At 35.2% G+C, this 23776-nt stretch overlaps 1 protein-coding gene across 2 annotated transcripts; it reads right to left on the bottom strand.

Moving 5' to 3' along the window:
- Positions 1 to 705: 705 nt before the first annotated feature.
- LOC107948399 (protein TSS) lies at positions 706 to 18456 on the bottom strand. 2 transcript variants are annotated; one of them, XM_016882934.2, is made up of 23 exons: positions 17735 to 18456; positions 17408 to 17469; positions 17078 to 17173; positions 16924 to 16996; positions 16536 to 16832; positions 16391 to 16455; positions 16098 to 16229; positions 15953 to 15994; positions 15317 to 15841; positions 15064 to 15221; positions 14326 to 14839; positions 14062 to 14124; positions 13873 to 13974; positions 6686 to 7006; positions 6512 to 6604; positions 6321 to 6422; positions 6122 to 6226; positions 5684 to 5817; positions 4319 to 4502; positions 3950 to 4081; positions 3748 to 3860; positions 3378 to 3456; positions 706 to 3295 (listed from the first exon to the last, which is right to left on the bottom strand). In XM_016882934.2, the coding sequence occupies exons 1-23, from the start codon at positions 17802 to 17804 to the stop codon at positions 1193 to 1195; spliced, it is 5565 nt and encodes a 1854-aa protein (XP_016738423.2). In that variant the 5' UTR covers positions 17805 to 18456; the 3' UTR covers positions 706 to 1192. The 2 variants fall into 2 exon arrangements, with proteins under 2 accessions (XP_016738423.2, XP_040967224.1); XM_041111290.1 differs by lacking the exons at positions 17078 to 17173; positions 17408 to 17469; positions 17735 to 18456 and having other exon boundaries at positions 16536 to 16848; positions 16924 to 16967.
- Between the last annotated feature and the right edge of the window lie 5320 nt (positions 18457 to 23776).

The following is a 23776-nucleotide window of genomic DNA, read 5'->3' as shown; positions in this document are numbered from 1 at the left end:
GTCGGGTTGAAGTAAAAAAAAAAAGTAAACGTACCTTTGAGGAGATGAAGATGAAGGGTAGATGGATGGATGCTTGATTTGGAGAAAAAGGTTGGAAGAAATCTGAAGCAGAATTTTGGGGAGAAGAAATCAGGCTATTTTGGTCCCAAAATCTGAAAATGTATTCGGCGTGTGTGTTGAATAGCAATTCAGTGCCCTCACTACTGAATACCTATTACAGGAGGTGAGGGAATATGACTGTAATAGCTAAACTGCAGAATCACCTAAACGGTGAACCAAACGTATGAATCATTGTAGCGCGCAGAATAAGACAGGAATGGCATAGCAATTCCATCCAACCAAACATACTGTAAAATGTGTCGAATTTAGAGATAACCCCCCCCCCCCAAAACCCCCCTGAAAATAGTAGTTGTATATCCTGCAGGAGTTGCACTGAACACTAGCAGAATACTAAAGCAGTGAAGCCCCCGAGGCATTCAATACAGCAGTAGCATAGGCATCAGATTTTCATGCAGGTGTTGTTATCCGGGCACTTGCCAGTGGTGTTGCCACCATAGAGATCATAGGTTTTTTGCCTGGATTGATAACTTCTGCGTATTAGGCATCCTACAGTTAGATTATGTTAGCTGCTGAGAAATTTTCTCTTAACTGTCTGGCTTATGATGTATCACTTCCATTTCCTAGAAACTAAAATTGCTGGAACACTAGAAACAGAATCTTGATATTTCATTATTTTACAGGAAAGAAAACTGAAGCTTTATTATGTCTAGTTTACATGAAATTATCATTCCTAGGAGAACTACCTAGAAAGATACAAACCTTCCATTGTTATGTCTCCATTGACATCCAATAAAAGTGATGGCAGAAAAATAAGAAAAAAAAATTGGGTAAAGTACTAGTCATCAACCAACTACTCAAACGGAAAATAGTCATGGTACATGCGTTCTGCATACCACTCTGTCAGCAAGCCTCCTTATGCAGCAAAATCAAACTGTATCAGAAAGTATTCAAACTGCCTCGGTTTAACCTTTCTTGTCAAACATGTCACAAACTTGGTAGAATAAACTTCCCCATCCTTGCACTTTCGCTAGTCGCTCTTCACTGTATAACATTACCTGTCTCTTGTAAGTCTAGTGCTTAAACCCTTGGCTTTGAACAAAACATTCAGTATCCAAAAAATATTTTGTTTTCTTCAACTTGTAACCTCAACAACCTCAGCTTCACCGTCACTATAATCTCCCCAACACTTACTCAATTTTGCATCAACCTGTATTTCACTGCAAGCTTCTTTTGCCAGAGTAACACCACCAGTCACAGGAACCACATCTGCAGGCTTTCCTTCATTTTCAAGAAGCTTGCTTTCATTGTCTAAAGATTGATCTTCTGGTGGTTTCTGCTCACTTGATTGATTTTCACCTTCAACATATGTGGAGGAAATCTCCGGAGTCTGCTCCGCTAGTAATTCTCCGCTTCTGTTTTCAGCATCAATATCAACAGTTATAACAGCTGGTGATTCTACTGATCCTATTGGGGATGTGAGAAATCCATTTTGTGTCACAGCAATACCATTTGGTGTCATTGGAGGCATCGGGTAACCATTTGGCGAAATTGGCATACCATTCGTAGAAGCCAAAAATCCATTTGGAGAGACAGGGTAGCCATTAGGAACCACCCAAGGTTGGCCAGGTACAAACTCAGCTGCATGTGGATTCATTATTCTCGGAGGACTGTAATGGTTCCCTTCTCCAGAATGTTCACTGCTGTGGTAGCTAGACTTGTTTCGTGGAACCCGATTTCCAGATCTGTTATAGCCTCCAGAGAGTCTGGGTCCATATGGAACTCTAGCTGTTGCAGATTGATGAGGTGATCTACGGGCAGAGTTGACTTGAAGCATTGGAGGTATATGCACGGGAGGGGGCAGGAGTCCTCCATGGTCCTTGAAACTCGGAATTGTGACGGAGCTAAAAACTGGAATTGTTGACGGATTAAATGGGGGTGCAGCTGCAGAAAGTTTCTTTGTAGTCTCTTTACCTATCTCTGATTCCTCCTGCTTTTCTCCTTCAGTTGGCAACTGCTTAACACTAACTTCAACTGGCAGATCTTGAGGATCTTCATCAAACACTTTTCCTGAAGGAATAGAGGCCTCTCGCTCTAGTGACCGAGCTGTATTTTCAGTTACAAAATCTGAAGGTTCTGAGTTGGAACAAGTAACTTGGCATTTGGCTAAAGATCCAATTTCCGATGCTTCAGTTTTTGAACAAATAATATTTGACTCCTTGGAAGAATCATAATGTGCAGATCCATTAGCAGCTTCCTCTTTGATGGTTTCAACGCCACTTTTGACTTCTACAGTCCCAGCTTCTATTTTGTCTTCAATTGCAGTGCCACCTTTTTCCAGGGAAGCTTCAGTCATCACTGATTCACTTATCTGCTTTTTTCTTTCTTCATTAACAGTGCTTTTCATTTCTTCCTCGGAACCTAGAAACTCTTTGTCTCCAGTTGCTTTTGGAACTTCTTCACTAGCAACCATTACTGTTGCCACATCAATAGGTGTGACATCTGGCGCTGTCTCCTGGCTTGTCTGAGCATTTTGTTCTGGAAGAGGATTTCCTTTTGGCAACTGCTCTGCAACTGCCTTTACAATTGTCCCAGGTGGTGCCAAAGCAACTTCTTTGTAGGAGAATAGTTTTCCAGCTGCCTGCACACTGATTGGACTTGCTACTTGAGTAGGCTTGGTAACTTGATCAGTTGAAGGTGGGCTACCTGGGGCTGATTTTGGGTTTACCAGTTTTTCCACTCCACTAACTGCACTCCTCAGGTTATTAAACTTTGGACTGAAGCTTGAACTTTTTACAAACTTTTTGGAAGTAGGAGGACTAGGTCCAGCGGAAGCAGTAGGCTCATTGGGGCTTGTTCTCGGAGATGTGAAATTATTAGGCTTTGCGCGGTATCTTGAGGATTGGGACACATTCATAAAGTTTGTATTCAGTTTGGCTAGACTTGGCCTCCTTGAAGCAGAAGATTTACGAGCTGCAGGTGAACGACCTTTAGGAACAGCTTCTTGCCAGCCTTCATCTGAGATGTCATCCTGTTCAGGGTCAACAATTTTAACCAACAACGGCTTATCTGCTTGCACTGAATCAGGTTTTTCATTACCAGATTCCACGAATTCAGTTTCAGATTTGTTTTCTTTATCACTAGAATTCTCTGTAACAGGATAAGTTGGTGATGGAATCTCATCATTCTGATATTCATCTGAGGTTGTCTCCCAATTTTGGCCTGGTTTGCCTCTAATCTGTTCGTTGAATAAAAATCTTTTTTTAGATATGTTGTCAATGAGATAACAAATAAGAAAAAGGACATTTTAGGTGACAAACCTTTGCACGGGCTTTCTTTTGGGCATCTCTCACTCTCATATCTGCATCTGGGGTTATATAATCCAAAAGATCTGATACACTGATACAAAGTAGGAAACTAATGTAAATAATTCTTACCAACACCTAAAACAAATGAGAGGTGCAAAAACACAAGGTGACTCCGCAATTAAATCTATCTATAGTATAAGGGGTTTCCTTTGAAGAAGTTCATTCATTCTCAAAAGGTTAACAACAAAAAACTGTCCAACAATTATAACAGCAAAATACAAGTAAAGATCAGGAAAACTTTCAAGCCCACAGTTCAAACATTTTGAATTGTCTTGAACAAAATCATGGATTTAACTGAATTTATTCTGCTAGTAGATTGTACCTTAAGTGGCCTTTGCTGGAGATTGATGCATCAGGCTTCGGAGTACCATTCCGTGCAGCTTCTTGCTGCTCTAAAGCCTTAGACTCAAAGTACTCAAGCCATGCAGCCGCATCCTTCAGAAGAAAAAAAATATCAAATTACCTTAGGACCAGTAATCACAATACAATTAGATTTAATCATAAAGCATCAAACATCAAATTACCTGTGTACGTAGGTCCTCAGACCCTAGTTTTGCCTGCAATATCTGTAGTGTAGTTTGTTCATGTTGAACACTTAAGGAGTAAGCTTCCATCAAGGAGAGGGCAATAGCAATGGCATGGTAGCTGGCAGCAGTCTGTAGGAGCCAGAAACACATTAAACATGTACCTTATTTCATGTCTACTTTCAAGTGAATTTCGATTGAGATTCTTTTGTGTTAATTCTGTAGAAAGATGCTCAACTTCAGAATAAAAGTTTCAGTTCATTCAGTAAATACAGTATTCATCTTAGAAACGAACATAATTCAGTCTAGCACATCGAATTAAATAACAGACAGATTAATTCACACTCAGTTGTTAATATGATAGTTTACCTGTATATGATCAGCCCCAAGTAGTCTTTGGTTGCACTTGAGAGCTTCATGGAGATATCTAAGAGCAACATGAACATTTCCTAACCCTTCTTCCATCATTGCTACATTAATATAGGTGGCTGCCGTATTTGGATGAGATGGTCCACATGTTAAATGCAAAAGATACAATGCACGATTTACATACCTAGAATGAGAAAAAAGGACAAGATTAGGCCCAAATTCTAATACAGTATTCATTCAATGGCGTGCCTTACAATGAAAGTCATATGACAAAGTATTAGGAACATTTTTTTCTCAAAGACACAGGCTTTGCTTCTCAAGAACCATGTTTTCCTAATAATTTCCACCAACACCACTCTTAGGACACAAATACCGTCACTGGAAATGCTAAGCCTCATAAAATATTATTTTTATGAGGTATAAGTTCTATGATTACTATAATGATTGACATTTATGAAGTCAGTAACCATATAAAAAATGGATGTTTATGAGCTTCACAATATTAGCACCTATATTCTTTAGGACATACTAACTTTTTAATGCAATATAAAATTTTCAATCACCCAGTTAACAATGGAGAATGACTAGTTTGATCAGATTATAGCTGATAATGGTCAACTTATGCAAAGCTGAAATTCTTGATGTTATTGAACAATTTGTAAATTTGAACTTTTTTACCTCTATAAGAATTCCTAAGCACTAAACAGAAACAAGAAAAACACTATCAGATTTTAACGTATTCGTAAACCATATAAAAAATGGATGTTTATGAGCAATATAAATTTTTCATAAACACTATCAGATTTTAATGTATTCATAAACTATCAGATTCTAACATTTTAATGCAATATAAAATTTTCAATCACCCAGTTAACAATTGAGAATGACTAGTTTGATCAGATTATAGCTGAGATCAGATTATAGCTGATAATGGACAACTTATGCAAAGCTGAAATTCTTGATGTTATTGAACAAGTTATAAATTTGAACTTTTTTACCTCTATAAGAATTCCTAAGCACTATACAGAAACAAGAAAAACACCATCAGATTTTAACGTATTCATAAACCTAAACAAAATCTATCGCATGATTAAGTATATGACAAATTCTGCAGCACTGGAATACCGAATAAACATGTACTTTCTATATCATATGTGCATAAGCATAACTCAATGTCTTCCCCTCTTGATCAGTAGCATGCATTCTTTTGACAGAAAAAAGAAGGTTTACTTCCTCTTTCCATTAAGGCTTAGGACTAATTTTTAATCTCAAAGTTAAAAACAATGGGAGCTAAAGCAAATAAAGTTAAAAACAGTGGGAGCTAAAGCAAATAATTCCTTTAACTAGAAAGATGTAAAAGCATACTTTAATGCTAACTCTGTATGTTGAAGGCGGTAATAGAAGACAGCTAGGTCTCCATAACTCTTCATCGTGTCAGGATGGTCAAGACCAAGCTCTCTTTCATTGATATCCAATGCTTTCTGCTGATAAATTGTTGCCTAAATAAAATGAAAACAGATCAGTATATTGCACAACAGGGAAAGAACTATTGATGCGGGATAGAGATCAAAAGGTAGTAGCATATTTCTAGCAAGCACCAATCCTTGGTTCAATACTTCAAGAATCAAATATATAATATTTAAAAAGAATATACAAAAATTGCCTAAGAGACAAAATTCCCAAAAATTAAAAGATGATTTTCACTTTATTCTGTTTTACATCTTTTGATAATCATTCAAAAGTTTGAGTCATTTGGTCATGTGTTGCATGGATAGAAATGTTAAAATATTTTAAAGCAAATACCTGATTAAAGTCCCCAGTATGGTAAAGCACAACAGCCAAAAGACTGTATGCTCCTGCAGTCATCCGATGGTAAGGACCACAAACCGACACAAGTTTTGAAAGTGCCTTTAAAATCAAAAGTTATCGGCTTAGATGTTATTTATATATTGCTGAAGAATAAAGCATTTAAAACAACATACAAAGAGATACTTCATCATACCTTAGTGCCATAATTGACTGCATCCTCCAATTTACCTTTATCCAGAGAAGTCTTGGATGACTCCAATAGCGTACGACCATCTGCTGATGAACATGCAACATGCTGCGGGAATGAAACAATGTCAACAAAAGTCCAAAGTAGAACTGCAAGACAAATTTTCCAATTTTAAATTCCATTTAGTATTTATTTACCTTGTAGACGGGGACCATGCTTATGATATCAGACTTCCTAAAAGGAAATGGAGTATCCATGTCATAGTCCCTAGGAACAACCTCAAACCCCACCTGAGAAATTATCATTTCATTTAGAAATGGAGATGAAGCATACATCTTAAGACTCCACAAACTATGCCAAGATGACTATACCTTATGGGATAATCCACGAAGAATGGCGAACTTTCTCAGATCCTGACAGCTTTCTGATTTCCACTGCCACCCAAACCTCTTTGAAAGAAAGGTATCCACCCATCTCCATTTTAGTTTTTCATCATTAGTGATATCCATGTCACCGTTTTCAGCTGATGGTGTTCCCAACAATATATTTAAACATGCCGCTATTGATGCAGCCAAATCATCAATACTTTCAACTGATGACACAACAGCCTGTAACACGTGTTTATAGGCTCGAACAACCATTTCATGTATACAGAGTGACTGAACATGAGGCAGCTTGTCTGCAAGCTCAACCTGAAATGACGAAAGAAGAAAAGGTGAGGATAAAAGATGGGGGAGAGGAGATGCTAAATTTTCATCAGTATTTTAGCTCATTAATATGTAATAATATAGAAAGCCAAGCCTCCTATCTGCTGTACAACTTACATGAGATCAGATACTCTTGAAAAAAAGGAAAAAGAAAATTTATTACAAGATATTTTTGGACAATAACATGGAAGACCAAAATATCCTGTCAATTCTGACCACAGTTACATGAAACCATTTTTTTACGGTACAGATAGAAAAAGAACACAATGATCTTATAAATGCATTAATTAACATAACTGAGTTGAAAAAAATTACCAATAAGAGTTTAGAACAGCAATCAGTAGAAAATTTTATTAATGGCATGGTTATAAAGGGTATGTTTCATATCTATGTTGGGAACTGATAATGACATGATTGATCCCTACTTATGTTTCATATCTGGAAGCATCCACGAAGAAAGAATTATTTGAGAAGAAAATGGGGAAAAAGTCGCATTGCATTGCCGATTTTCCTGCATTTTCTTTTTCACGATTTAGTAGGTTGAAGATGTATTGCAAATTAGTTTTGTTTATTGTAGATGTTGAAGTACAATATTGTGTGCAAGATAGATTTTCTTAAATTTTCATGACTTTATCAGCCATGACAGATTAGAATAAATCTAACTAAAATCTTAATATAGTTTTCAAAACTAAAAAAGATATAAGACCTCTCTAGCCCCTGTCAATTTCGATATTAAGCAAATTGATCCCTCTAAAAAAAATCAGAGTAATCTAATCTCTATCAATTTCAAGAGTGAGAAACTAACAACAACTAATCACAAAGCTAATGTTTTTGTCAATTGTACATATTTTTCATTGATATAATAATAAATTTAGCCCTCAAAGTTTACATATTCTGTCAATTTGATCTTGATTTAACAATTTAACCAATAACATTTACACATTTTATCAATTTAGTCCTGATTTAACAAATTTAGCTTGAAACATTTACACATGCTATCAACATTTACATAAAATATGTAAACATCGAGAACTAAATTTGTTCTTATACCAATCAAAATTATGTACAATTGACAGAAAACATCAATGTCATGCTTAATTGTCCTTGGTAGCTCACTTTCAAATTTGATAGGAATTAAATTGCTTCAAGTTTTTTGTGAGGGACCAATTTGCTCAATATAAAAAATGAGAGGAGGTGTTTTTCCCAATAAATAAATAAAGTAATTGTCAGATTTCAGTTTCCTAATTAAGGAATATTTGAGTGTATCAAATAGGATTCTGTAAATATTTTATCCCTAACTTTAAGGCTGTTTTTAAGGTACAGCATCCCTAGAATTAGTATGTTTACTAGTGTAAAGTTTCCTAAGTTAGGCTCACTATGTCTATAAATATTTATGTAATTTCTTGTGAAAAATATAATTGAAATAGCTTGTTTTTAACATGGTATCAGAGCTTTTTTAGCCCGATTTATGGATTTTTTTTCTTTGTCTGACTTTTTTTTTTCCCTGATTCCAACCAGCCCTCAAGCCTGTAAAATTTGTTCAAACAAAACATGATTGAAACTGTCAAGATCAGTAACACTGGGGATGTCTCAGAAGTTTCTGTGAACAACTCAAACCCAACAAGTGAGTTTCAGCCAAGTAGCCTACAGGCTAAATGGGAAAAATTACCTAAAGTGGTCTCAACTGGTTTGTACGTTCTTGAAAGGAAGAGGAAAATTGAGTCACTTACTCGGAACTGGACCTAAAGAAAGAGATCTTAAGTTTGATGCTTGGGATGAACAAGACTCTATGGTAATGTCTTGGTTATAGAACTCTATGATGCCAGAAATCAGTGATACATGCATGTTTTTTAACACATCCAATGAAATATGGGAAGCTGTGAAACAGACTTATTTTAAAGTTCGAGATGCTGCTCAAATTTATGAAATCAAGACTAAGATTTCATCTACCAAGCAAGGAAGTCGATCAATCACGGAGTATTCCAATCTGTTGCAAAGTTTATGGCAAGAGATGGATCATTACCAGTGTATTCAGATGAAGTGCAGTGAAGATGCAGCACTCCTGAAAAGGTTCGTTGAAAAGGATCGAATTTATGATTTTCTTGCTGGACTAAATGTTGAGTTTGATGCAGTAAGAGTTCAAATACTTGGAAAAGAGGAACTACCATCACTAAATGAGACAATTGCAATTGTTCATGCTGAAGAAGAAAGAAGAGGAGTTATGGTTGAAAACAGCCAAGTGGATAGTTCAGCCTTGGTTACAAAAGCTGTAAGTGAGAGGAGATTTGGCCTAGAGCAGCCAAATAGTGAAGATAATAGACAGACAAAACGTACAAAGCCTATTAACAGGGATTCCGTATGGTGCACCTATTGTAAAAAGGCCCGTCACACTAAAGAAAGATGCTGGAAACTCCATGAGAAGCCACAAACAACAAACAAAAATTTTTCAGAAAAAGGTGGACAACCAAAGGGACAAGGGCGAGCATATACAGCAAGACAGCTGGATGGAGAAAATAATTCTCAGGAATCACCTGTTGAATTCAATAAAGGAGAAATTGAGAAGTTAAAAAATTTGTTGAGATTATTGGAAAAGTCTTCTTCAACAGGTACTTGTAGTTTGATTTTTTCAAGTATATCCTCTTCTCAAGATTCTAAAGTCTCAGATATAGTCACCAAAAGTTCTTGGGTCATTGACCTCAGGAGCTACGGACCACATGACCCACTCCTCACAAAAATTTGTTTCATATACACCTTCCCCTAGTAGTAGAAAAATAACAGTAGCCGATGGTTCTGTGATCACAATGGCTGGTCAGGGTGATATTGTTATAAACAAAACCCTTACTCTTAAAAATGTCCTTCATGTTCCAAAACTATTTACCAATCTTTTATCCATTCAAAGAATTACCAAAGACTCTAACTGTAAAGTGGTTTTCTATCACAATCAATGTCTTTTTCAGGAACAGAATACGAGGAGGATGATTGGACATGCTAAGGAAGTAAATGGCCTATACTATCTTGAAGAATCCAGTGGAGAAGTTAGTGCTCTGAATTCCTCACCTTCATCTTTCATATGCGAATCTATTAAAACCAATAAAGACCAAATTTGACTCTATCACCTTCGCCTTGGTCATCCATCGTTTAGAGTCCTTAAATTTATGTTTCCTTCATTGTTCAAAGGATTGACTGTTGAAAAATTTCATTGTGATATCTGTGAACTTGCAAACATAAACGTACCTCTTTTCCATTAAGCAATAAAAGAACTTTCACTCCTTTTACTCTTATTCATAGTGATGTTTAGGGGCCATCCACTATTTCAAGTATTTCTGGGACTCGGTGGTTTGTATCCTTTATTGATGATTGTACTCGTGTGTCTTGGATATTTCTTTTAAAACAAAAATCTGATGTAAGGTCTGTCTTTCCAACCTTTTACAACATGATCAAAACACAATTTGGAGCTGAAATAAAAAGGTTTAGGTCAGACAATGCCAAGGATTATTTCAATCAATTTCTCTCAACATATTTCCAAGAAAGAGGCATTATACATGAGTCATCTTGTGTTAGTACACCCCAACAAAATGGTATTGCCAAAAGAAAGAATGGCCACATTTTAGCTATTACAAGAGCCCTTTTGTTCCAAAAAAATGTCCCTAAACAATATTGGGGGAGGCTGTTTTAACTGCTACTCATTTGATAAATAGATTGCCTACAAAAGTCCTTGAATCTGAAAGTCCTATGCAAGTTCTAGCAAAATTATTTTCTGATTTCAATACTTCAAGTAACGTTACTCCCAAAATATTTGGTTGTGTTGCTTTTGTACATGTTCATTCTCAAAATAGAGCAAAATTTGATCCACGAGCTATCAAGTGTGTCTTTCTTGGTTATTCTTCCACTCAAAAGGGGTACAAATGCTATCATCTAGCCACAAAAAAAAATTTTGTAATCGCGGATGTTACTTTTGCAGAACAAGAGAATTTCTTTACTCGTCCTTATCTTCAGGGGGAGATCTTATTCACAGAAAATAAGAACAAATAATTCTTTCTTTTTGACATTCCAGCTAGAATTCTTTCTTTTTGACATTCCAGCTCCTGTCTAGCAACAAAACACCCACATTCTAGCTCCTGTCCAGCAACAAAACACCCACATTCCAGCTCCTGTCCAGCAACAAAACACTCACATTCCAGCTCCTGTCCAACAACCAAACACTCCCACTCAGTCTTTGCCTACTAACCAACCTGCCCAACTTGAAACAATGGCCCCTATACAACCTGAAACAGAGCCTAATACACCCAAATCACCAAGAGGAATTCAGGACACTACTCGTCCTTTACTGGTTTACTCAAGGAAGAAGGCACCGGTACAAGTTCAATCATCTTCTTCTCCTATACGACCTGAGATAATTGCTGAACCTACTTTGAATTCTAATACTGCAAATTTAGATGATTTCCCCATTGCTATTAGAAAGGGGAATAGAACCTGTACAAAACATCCCTTGTACCTATTCATGTCTTACAAAAACTTGTCCCATAACCACAAAACCTTTCTTACCAGCCTAAATTCTATCTTCATTCCCAAAACTGTATCCGAGGCATTAGAAGATGAGAATTGGAAAAATGCCATGAAAGTTGAAATGGAAGTTCTTGAAAAAAATAAGACATGGGACTTAGTGAAATTACCGAGAGGAAAGAAACCAGTGGGATGTCGCTGGGTGTACACAGTGAAATATAAGTCAGATGGTTCTTTGGAGAGGTACAAAGCAAGATTAGTTGCTAAAGGGTACACTCAAATGTATGGAATAGACTACCTTGAGACATTTGCCCCTGTTGCAAAGATGAACACTGTAAGAGTATTGTTGTCACTAGCTGCCAACCGAGGCTGGAAATTACAGCAATTTGACATCAAAAATGCCTTTTTACACGGTGATCTTGAGGAGGAAGCCTATATGGATGTTCCTCCAGGATTCGGTCCAAATACAGGACAGGTAGTTTGTAGACTAAAAAAGGCTTTGTACGGACTAAAACAGTCCCCGAGGGCTTGGTTTGGAAGATTTACCAAAGTAATGCTCAAGTTGGGGTATAAACAGAGTCAAGGAAATCACACTCTGTTTGTAAAACACTCATCTTCAGGGGAGTGACTGCTTTATTAGTCTATGTTGATGACATTATAGTAACTGGTGATGATCTAGAAGGAATGGAAAATTTAAAGAAATGCCTAGTAAAAGAATTTGAAGTCAAAGAGCTCGGTAAGTTAAAATATTTCCTTGGTATTGAAGTGGCACATTCTCAAGCAGGAATATTCATATCTCAGCAAAAATACATAGTTGATTTGTTGACAGAGACAGGCAAGTTGGGCTGTAAACCAGTAGAGACACCCATAGAGGTGAACCACAAACTTGGAAATGCACTAGAAGATGCAGCAGTTGATAAAAGGTCATATCAAAGACTTGTGGGGAAGCTCATTTACTTGTCTCATACCAAACTAGATATTGCCTATACAGTAGGTGTTGTAAGTCAGTTTATGCACAATCCCAAAGAATCACATCTTAGAGCCGTATATCAGATTCTACAGTACTTAAAGGGCACACCAGGCAAAGGAATCCTATTTAAAAGGGGGGAGAATTTAACCCTTGAAGCCTATACTGATGCAGATTATGCAGGATCTATGGTTGATAGAAGATCAACCTCGGGCTATTGTACTTTCCTAGGAGGCAACCTTGTGACTTGGAGGAGTAAAAAACAAAATGTTGTGGCTAGATCTAGTGCAAAAGCTGAATTTAGGGCGATGGCTCTTGGAGTTTGTGAGTTGTTATGGATAAAAATTAATTTGGAAGATTTGAAGATCAAGTGGGAAGGTCCAATGAAGTTGTATTGCGTAATAAGTCTGCTATCAATATTGCACATAATCCAGTTCAACATGATCGAACGAAACACGTTAAGGTTGACAAACATTTTATAAAGGAAAAACTGGACAGTGGCTTAATTTGCACTCCATTTGTGTCCACTGATGGTCAACTAGCAGACATACTTACCAAATGATTGTTTGGGAAGTTGTTTCAGAAATTAGTAAGCAAGCTGAGAATGGATGATATCCACTTCCCAGCTTGAGGGGGACTGTCAGATTTCAGTTTCCTAATTAAGGAATATTTGAGTGTATCAAATAGGATTCTGTAAATATTTTATTCCTAACTTTAAGGCTGTTTTTAAGGTACAGCATCCCTAGAATTAGTCTGTTTCCTAGTGTAAAGTTTCCTAAGTTAGGCTCACTATGTCCATAAATATTTATGTAATTTCTTGTGAAAAATATAATTGAAATAGCCTGTTTTTAACAGTAATTTTGGTCTTGGCCCTTTAATTGGGTATTGTTCAACAACTTCAAAAAGGTGAAAACAATTGAGACAACCTATATTCCTCTTTTTATTTTATTTTATTTATTATCTTTTGAGGTTGGACTACACTAGTCTAAAAACTATTCAGATTAACTATTCAAAAGAAATTACATTTTCTTCAAACATATTGTACAAGGTGCATGACCTAATTATCTCCAATCATTTAGCTTAATCATCAAAATATATTATCTTTTGACATTTGGATGATATACTTTTTGATAGAAAGGCAGAAGAAAAATAATACCATTGTATTAACTTTAATTATTTGTTGGATAATTTGGAACCATTAATATTACTATTATTTTCTTTTTGTTTCTTTGTGTTTCTACTTGCTACAGGCATAAAGAATGTATTATTTGGCTGAACTAGGAGTAATTGGAGATTCAGTAAGAAAGCAGACGCATGTTATATAGCTATATGAACATATAGATATGTAAGTGACAGAAAAATACTGAGATGGCTTATTTACCACACGCCCCAGGGAACACATTTGCAAACCCCTTGTATGCATAAAATCCGTCAAAGTCCTTCCATCAACTGGTGAAAGTTCAAGGGAGCCAAAATCTGCCACCTAGAAGATTTGAAGTCATACCAGCAAAATATGTTATGCCCTAAAACATCTCAGAGAAAAAGGAACATTGATTGATAAGGGACTAACCAATTTTGGAAGAGCAGTATCAGCATAGTACTTATGTGCCATTTCAATCACCTCTTCAGGAGACTGGCATATGAACAGACAGAAATATTAATATATAAAAAATAAAAAAACTTACAAGCACCATGTTTTTCTTTATTTTGAGAGAGATAAAAAATAAAAAACTTACAAGCACCATGTTTTTCTTTATTTTGAGGGAGCAAGATATAGAACTGCTTAATGTGTAAGAATTTTAGTAGTCAATGTTCTGGGAAAGTTGCAACTAACCTTAAGGTGAAAGCCGGTTTCTGATTCTTTTAGTCTCAAATATGCTGCTTCAGGAAGCAGTTTTTTCCACATCATTTCTATTTCCTCATCTTGCTTCTCAAGTCCCTTTTCATTACTGACTTCTGATTTCTTCTTCATATCAGGGCTGTTACCTGCAGAAACCTCCATATTCTGATCATTTTTATCACCTTTAGTGTCTATTTTCCTTTTTATTTCCTTCAGCAATGCACCCTGCTTTCCAAGACCCTTCACAGCAGGCTCTGGCTTAACATCTTCATTTTTCTTGGACTCGGTTTTCCCTGAAGCTTGGTTTTGAAGATGTTGCACCCAGCATGCCCCTAGCTCCCATCTGATAGGCTTCGAGTTATTAGAGGGTTCATTCTGCAACTTCTGCAAACTAGCCTCCAACACTTTCCTCACTGAAGCCCTAGCAGAATGCAAGCTCCCAAAATCTGTACTCTGTGATCGTTGAGCTGATGCAGGCGTGGATGACTTGTGCAATAGCATCCTTAAGCTGAAAAGTATTTGTAAGAAAGTGGCATTAAGATCTCACAATCCTATAGCATAAGCTTGGGGTCATAGATACCAATGCGTTTGTTTTTTTTTTTTTTTTCCAAAATTAAGTGTGTGCACATTTCCCTTTGTGTATGCATTCATACTTTGATTCTTCTGTGTTATGGAGGGATAGTTGGTGCATAAATGTCTTTGTAATGAAATGGAGATGAAATAAACATTGACCTATTGACATTTAAAGCATTTGCCCCTCCTTCCGGCTGGTCCTCGATGTCAACTTCTTGAGGAATGGGATTCCCCTCCCAATTTACTTCAGCTGAAACTTTTACTACAGCTGTATAGCCACAATGTCTTACAACCACAACACCTAAGGTAGAAGTATCCTACAAGAGCAAAACAAAAAGAAAAAGTAAATTTAGCAATGCATAGCCTCTTTCTCTGGTCCGTCATAATCATCCAGCAAAAATTGTTCACTCACGTGAACAGTTGCACTCTCATCAGCAGTTATGCCTTTAAGTAAATTTCTCCGAGCCAGCTCCTCTTGTGGCATTCCTAGAACCTGACTCCCCTCATTTTTACAATCTAATTTCACACTTGCATCAGGAACATCTCTTGTCACCTTAATAATCAAATCTCCCACTTTTTCTTGATGCAAAATTGAAGCAGAAGGGCCATTTAAGGCATTCTGATTGATTTCAATGATGTTCTTGATCGCCGCAATTGCTTTAAAAACTGAAGTGTCAACAAATAAACTATGAAGTAGAAAAGCTTTCCTATCTCGTATTTGCCTCTCTTCTGCTGTTTTGCAAGGCATAGCTGCCAAAATTGCAAACTCTTTTGCCCATTGCCTATTGTCATGTTTACCATCTCTTCCTTGTCCACCTCCATTTCCTCCCCAGTTTTCATCTTCCACAGGAAGTGGGGGAAAAACTGATGGATTATCCGCTACTACGGGAGGAACAACCCATGTATTTGCCCGAAAACCGTAAGGAAGGTTGCCAAACTGCAATTTTAAATACAAAAACGATAAGAAAATAAAACAAACGTGAGTTCCCAAACATATTCTTGTAATCCATATAAAAGATGAAGTAACTCAATGGAAGCGTTTACATACTTTATTATGCTCAGTGAAAGCTTTCATAAGAGCCTTGTACGCCTGCAAGGTAAATCAATGATCCTCGCCATAAATAAATCATATACACAAAAAAAAAAATTCAAAGAAAAATGAAACATATTCAAGGAGATGCAATGGAACTTACAGCATCAAAAACCCTGCTAATCTGCTGCAGAAGAGTGACTAGAGAGTGACGGAGAAGCGGTCGCTTTCCGGCTGGGTAAAACCCTTTCCGAGAAGCAACTATGGTCATCGGCTTCCCACTACAAACTCGAACCTAAATTTTTAGTTGGATTCCATAGAATCTAATTAGCCCCAAATTTTGAAAAAAATAATCAAAGAAAAGGGAACAATTGATGGTATCACTTATACTCCATAGTGAACAGAACGAAAACCCAAAAAGGAAATAAGAAGATCAAGTTAAAGAATCCCACTTACATCAATTTGGAAAAAGTCATCTTCTGTTTTATCCTCCAAGAATGGACGACTCGATCTTCTAATATCTGTAAAATATAAAATGAATAAGAAAATAATTTCAACATCGAAAAAGAAGAAAAGAGTGCACACCTCTAAAAAATATTACATTGGATAGGAGGAGTGAGGTGAGAGAAGGAGAAGAAATCGTAAAACTGGCCAAGCCGCGGCGGAGGACACATCGACACAGCCGCCGCAGTCGCCTCCGGCTTTTCTTTCGCCTTCGAGTTGTCGGGAGATTCAACCCCATTGGTTGGAGCGTCGTCGACAGCAGCCGATTCCTTAGAAGATGATTCTTTGGGAATGGTTCGAGTAGCCGATTTCGGCGAACCGAAGGAGGTTGTGCAGGCAACAATGTCGAGGAGTCGTCGGATGTGCGCGACTGCTAGGTCCTCCGTGTAGTCCTCTTTACCAAGTTAAAACTGTGTGGGTTAGAATCAGGTGAAAACATGAGTAACTAAAGAAACTATAAGGTAACTGCCGGATGGGGAAGGCACCTTGGACGATGGACAGCTGACAGGGTTTAAGAGACACGATGTCCACGGAATCCTTAAGTTGATTTCCTCGTACCTGTCGAAACACAAGGTATCAAACCATTGATGAAGTGGTTAAAGCTAGTCTGGTTTTTATATTTTTATTTTTAATTTTTACCTCGTGAGACAGGGAGATGTTGTTGGTCAAATGACATGTCTCAACGTGGACCCCTAACAGTTTTCTTATATCCAAGATCTTGTCAGAAGATATTCCCTGCATTAATGTAAAAGGAACAAGTTTTATTATCTGAAAAACAAAAAACTCGACCAAACAGTATATATTAAGATAATTTTTTGAATGGTATGTGAAAAGATTTTACATTCCTCCAACAGTGTGAAATATGAGCATAAATTTTAACGTTTATTTATGAAATTTTATACATTATGTTTGCAAAATATAGTTTAACATCTATATATAGAAATAGATTAGAGAAGAAGGGAGGGATACCTTGAGAGTGACTTGGGATTCTTCAGGTGTTTCTACGGTAATTTCGATTACAGTAGGCAAAACTGTGAGAAAAATAAAATCCGGAGATAAGGTTTCCTTTTTCTAAATATTAAAAATCCACGATTTTAGGAAAAAAAATTTTGAACCATAAATGATGATAGGGATAGGATAAGATAATATTTTTGAACCCTACGATCTACTAAGGTCATATTAAAATGTCGAAGCAACAAATACCGATCAAAATCAACGTATCTCGGCATGATTACCGAGTTTTCTTGAGTTTTCCTTCATTTTCTCAGAGAATGGATTGGAGAGTAAAAACAGTACCTCTCTCTTCTTTTTTCTTCTTGTCTCCCTTAGCTTTGTGCGCTTTCATCTTGCCTGTCTTGGGAGCCATTTGTGCACCACAATTGAGGGATTGTTTATAAAGATATGGAATTTGTTTGGCAGCTCCAATTGATTAATCTTGGACGATAATAACTATGACCCAGATTGAATTTATCGACTACTTTCTCTTTGCATGAGAAAATCTCCGTCTAAACACTCAAACCACCAAATACCGATTGCTAGAAGGAAAATAAAAAACGAACCCACAGTCTTAACTCCAGAGAAGCAGAATTTTGTTTTTCTTTTTCAAAGAAAAAATGTAAACAAGAGCATTGAAAAGATAAGATAATGTTTGGGAAGAGAGAAAATGAGGGGTGGATAAGATAAGATAAGCCCCTCCTCCAAGTCCTTTTGTTGTGATACAAATAGAAGGAAGAAGTAGAAATGTAAGGGGCTGGTACTGAGAGAATATAAATGAGTGAGAAAGGGAGAGTGTTCCGTTTTGATGCTAAGGGAAGAAGATATATAAAGAGAGAGGTGGATAGGATAAGGTGAGCCCTTAACTCCTTTTCTTGTACACAATAAGCAATCCAAAAGCCAAATGAAAATGTAAGGCTAGCAATTTCAGGCCTCTCATTTTTATTTCTTTCTTATTTTTCAACTTCTTCCTTAACACCTCAACCTCATCATCTGTCTCTCTGTTCCTTTTGTTTTTTTCTTCTTTTCTTTTCTTTTTTTTTATTTCTTTTCCATCTTATATGGCTAGATTTTGGAAGGCTGTGATTGGACACTAGAAGCTGCTATAGAGGTGGTGGGATTACCACCGTTACCTAAACATGATAACATTTTCATACATAAAAAACTAAAAAACAAAAAAAAAGTTCAGCAATATATATAATCATTTGTGGGATTGAAAACCATAATATTCATTGTTGTTCGCTGGAATACATACAGTCTAATGCCAGAAAGCTAAACACAGAATATTGGTATAACATTATGTTTTATAGGAAGGAAAGGTGAAGCTTTATTATTGTGTATTTACATGAAATTGATGGCAGAAAAATAACAAAAAAAAAAAATTGGGTAAAAAGGAGAGAGAGCTAAAGGTACTAGTCATCAGCGAACTACTGAATAGAGGATAGTGATGTGGAGCAAAATCAATGTGTCTCATAAAGTATTCAAACCACCTCTTACTGTCAAACATGTCCCCAACTACCCTCGGGTTTCGACATATCATTCAGTATCCAAATTTAATCTCTTTTCTTCAACTCCTAACCTCAACACTCTTTATTAATCTCCTCACCACTTGATCAATTTCATATCAACTTGTATTTCAATATATTTGCAGGCTTAAATTGATATCAACATTGTTAGTAGTATAGAATAATCTGAATTTAAGTTAAAAATAATTTTTGACATTATATATAAAAAAATAATTTTAATCTTTCAATGGTTTTACCAAGCAGCACGTATAGATATACAAATAAGTAATGTGAAATTCAAATTACCTAACTATTCAAGTGGTCCTTTATGTTACTAACGAACTCATTCATTACCGATCACTCTTTCCTTTTTAGTCTTGACCCCCAATGTTTTGTCACTTATCAAACTTCAGTTCTTTTTCTCATTAAATCACTTGCTACCCACGTAATTCATATTCCATTCATGTATCAATTTTTTTATCCGTGAATAGTGTGTATTAATTATATATTAAATTATTTAAATTTAATGGATATAGTAAAAAAATTAAAATAAAGTATTTGAAAAATAATAAATTCAAAAAATATAGGATAAACTATTAAAATAGTCACTTTTGTTTATCTCATGTTACATTTTAGTCACTTATGTTTGAAATTACGTTTTAATCACTTACGTTGTCATGTTGTAACATTTTAGTTATTGAGTCGTTAATTGCTGTTAACGGTGTAACTGTAAGTTAACGTGGCACGTTAAATCATCATTTCAAACGAAAATTTTAGGTTAAATTCTACAATTGGTCATTATATTTTTTCATTTGGAGAAATTTGATTTTTTTTTCTTTTACATTCTTTTAACTTTTCTTTTTTTTTTCTTATTTTTCATTCTCTTCTGCTTCTCCCTCTGTTTTCCTCCCTTCTTTATTTCTTGTAAAGCAATTTTCTATGTTTTCCATTTGTAAAAAACTAGTCGACAAGCTCGCATCACTTGAAAAAATTAAGTTGTTCAAAAAAATAAAAGTATAAGGACTAATTTTAACAAATAGAAAACATACAAAAACTACTTTAAAAGAAATGGAGAAGGGAGGAAAATAGAGAGGGAATCAAAAGATAATGGGAAAAAAAAGGAAAGTTAAAAGAATATAAAAGAACAAAAATTAATTAAATTGCTCAAAATGAAAAAATATGGAGATCAATTGTATAAATTAGTCTAAAATTTTTGTTTGAAATGATGATTTAATGTACCACGTCAGCTTACCATTACACCATTAATGACAATTAACGGCTCAATGACTAAAATGTTACAACGCGATAATGTAAGTGACTAAAACGTAACATTTCAAACATAAGTGACTAAAATATAACTTGAGGTAAACAAAAGTGACTATTTTGACAGTTTAACCAAAAATATATGTGTTAAACTAAGCTTTATTTGATAAATGTTTTGATATAAAAAAGATAATGTTTTTGAATAAAACTTGATAAATTTCAAGTGACAATTCATTCCAAAATATTTCTAAGAAGATAAAATTTTAAAACTACTCTTCAAACACTTAGAAAATATTTTGAACAAGTTCAAATTAAGTAACAAATTTTTAGTGCCGATACCAATTTGAGCTTCGAAGTTCAAAAAAATGAGCAAAAAGCAAAAATATCGATACCTTGCAAAAATTATCGATACCCCTACCTGGTATCAATTTCAATTTGAGCTTCAATGATTTAGAAAATTGAACAAAGATCAAAAGTATCGATATACTTAATAAAGTATCAATACCTTCCAAAATTAATCGATACCCTGCCTAGTATTGATATTGTTTTAAGTTCGATGTTTTGTAAAAAAAAAACTGTTCAAGTATCGATACCCTCATTTAGGTATCGAACCTCATATCAAGTATCGATATTTCCTATATTGTATCGATACTATAGGCTTTAACGGTCACTATAGTTAGGCATTAAATGCCCAAAGTATCGATACTCCTTCAAAGGTAACGATACCTATTGTTGCCACCAACAACAACTCTATTAAATTACCCACCAACGGTTGGAAAAAAAATAGCTTCTAAAGCAATTAGAGAGATTACTAAAGATCAAAAGTTATTAAGAAAGATCAACAATTCTTTTATCAACATTTTGTGCTTCAATTCTTCATCTTTTTCTTACAAACACTTATAAGCAATTCTTTGTATTTTTATCAGCTCGAATGTTTTTATTGTGTGAGTGCTTAATTGGTAAATATCCTAATCTTGCAAGGATTGTCGTTTTGTTTGCTCATTTATTTACTCTTTTGAGAGGGTTTAAGTATTAAGATTTGGGTAGAAATTTTAAGAGAATTGTAAGGTTAAACCTTGTCTTTAAATGTTGATCAAACTAGTGAATTTGGAAAAATCCTTAGTTATGAAAAGTTAAGTGGTGGAGTAGGCAATTGGGGCTGAACTATTATAAATTCTTATGTTCATTATCTCATATTTTTATTTTTGCTTCCACAAATTTTTTAAAAGGTCAATTCAGTCCAGTACTTGGCTATTTCAGTTGATTGATCGAGCTAACAATATGATAATAAAATAATTCGTAAACAATATTAAAATATATTTTTAAGTTTTTTTTTAACTTTTAACACTATTTAAATAACATTGGAGGTTAAAATCCATAAATCTTTGGGTAAATTAATTTTTTTTAGTCTCAGTTGATTTTTGAATTTCATTTTGTTTTACTTCTAATATTTATATTCTAATAATAAATAATAAATTTCAAATTATGTTGCATTGATTAATAAATTTTCGGTTTCATATCTCACCTCTTAAGTTGGATTTAATAAAATTACAATATTGTTGAAATTGTTATGAATATTTAATTATTATAAAATGGATCTCCATTTGAATAAAAAGTTTAATGTACTTTAGGAATCTAATATTCATTAAGAGTAGAATTTATATCATTTGTACTTTTTATATCTATAAATATAAATTTTATAATTTTAGTCCAAGTTTTTTCTTGATTTCCCTGTTCAGTTTGATGAAGATTCTATTAATGCCCATTACAATTTACCTGAGGGTCCTGATGAACATTCTGAGTTTATGTCAAAGATTACAGTAGATGGGTTACAACAGGTTCTTCAAGATCTTTGTATTAAGGGAACTAAATGGACTATATCCTGTCATAATTGTCACACTGTTGATAAAGTTGCCCTGAAGCCTCATTGCAAAGTATGGTATCACTTTCTAAAATCCTGACTGAGTCCCCCCACTCACAATTCTACTATTTTCCAAAGAAAGGATGTTATTACTACATTCGATTGTGTTTGGTAGAATAATCAATGTTGGAAGAATAATTTTCCAAGAAGTTCATCATTGCACGGAAAAAAATACCGACAGTTTAAATTTCCCATCTCTTCTCACAGCCCTTTGTCAGCACGCCAACGTTCCTGTCCATAACAATGAGGAGACCATAAGCAACAAATACGTCATAACAAAATCAATTGTCCTACGTTTCTTGGGTAAGGATATGCCACAGCCATCTAGGCCAACATCTACATCATCACCCCCGCCCAAAGCCCTACACACTTTTCCTGATATGTTGGAAAAACAAGTAATAATTGTGCTCAGGCAACTCCAACATCAATTAGATATGGTGGCAACGTAGCAAATTTGAATCTCCACTGACTTTGCCACAGCAAAAGCCAAAACTATTTTATATTGGGAATATATGAAGAAACACGATGCTGCACTTAATAAAGCTCTTCAGAACAACTTCACCAAGGCAATGCCTATATTTTTTTATTTCCTGAAGAAAATTTATCTGATGATGAAGAAGATGATGAATAACCTGCCACTACACAAAAGCATACCAAAGAGCCCACAAGAGATGAAGATCTGACAGAGTTTGTACACCTTGACTCTGACAAGGAGGACAATGATCAACAGCACATTTTTTCACCAACCACCACTACCAAAGCACCAAAATCCAAGGCACCAATGACCGACCAAAAACATGAACTTACAATGTCAGATACTGACAATGCCGATGAAGTGCCTATCAACCAGCTTCAGCAAAAAAGATTCAAGAAGGCTGCTGGAAAAATAGTCCAAGAAAAATGTTGTTTTAACAAAAAAGAAGCAATGTTACAAGAGAGTTGCAAGAAAATCTACCCAACCCAAGTGAAGTAATGTCCTTCCCCTCCAAGCTTTGATTTTTATTTTTTCATGATAATTCATTTTGATTTTAGTTTTTTATCTATTTCATGCATTCATGTAGCTTTTATTAACTTTACTTTGACATGTTCATGCATTGAGGATAATGCATCTTAGGTTTGGGGGTGTGTTGTGCATATAATTCATACAGTCCTTTTGCCATAACATTCAATTGCCATTTAACTGACGGATTGTGTGAGTATATGGTTATCAATGATGTTCAATGAGGATAATAACTCTTCTTTGTAAACTTAGATAATATGGTGATAGTTGTTTAGGCATATTTAGCATAGGACATTTGTTAAAAATGACTTTTTAAAAGTAGAATAATTGAAATATAAATGCAATTAGGCTATAGCAGCATTCTTTGAATAAATTTAGGATTTCTTGACTTAATTTCAGTATAGTAATAGGGTATAATTTTGTCATGGTAAAATAATATGAATACTACAATGTTTAAACCTGTTGATTAGGTCAGTAATATTTTGTTTGCTCCATTATATTATTGACCAGAAAAATGAGTTCAAATATGAGTGTTTGTCTAAATATATATATGCACATATTCTAAGGACACTCCACTGAATCTTGAGGGTAAATAGTTGTTTGCTCCATCCATCTTTTTAGTTAAAAGCTTTTGTTTCATGAGTGATTTATATTCA

The sequence above is a fragment of the Gossypium hirsutum genome, chromosome A04 (assembly GCF_007990345.1).
Source record: "Gossypium hirsutum isolate 1008001.06 chromosome A04, Gossypium_hirsutum_v2.1, whole genome shotgun sequence".
Lineage (NCBI taxonomy): Eukaryota > Viridiplantae > Streptophyta > Magnoliopsida > Malvales > Malvaceae > Gossypium > Gossypium hirsutum.
This window is presented reverse-complemented; position numbering and strand designations above follow the sequence as displayed.

Excerpts from the sequence above, each read along its gene's own strand:
- LOC107948399 (XM_016882934.2), bottom strand. The coding sequence starts at position 17,804 with ATGGCTCCCAAGACAGGCAAGATGAAAGCGCACAAAGCTAAGGGAGAC. Across the intron at positions 15,842-15,952 it reads CTTTCACTGAGCATAATAAA|TTTGGCAACCTTCCTTACGG; the intron begins GTATGTAAACGC and ends TTAAAATTGCAG. Across the intron at positions 15,222-15,316 it reads ATGAGAGTGCAACTGTTCAC|GATACTTCTACCTTAGGTGT; the intron begins GTGAGTGAACAA and ends TTGCTCTTGTAG.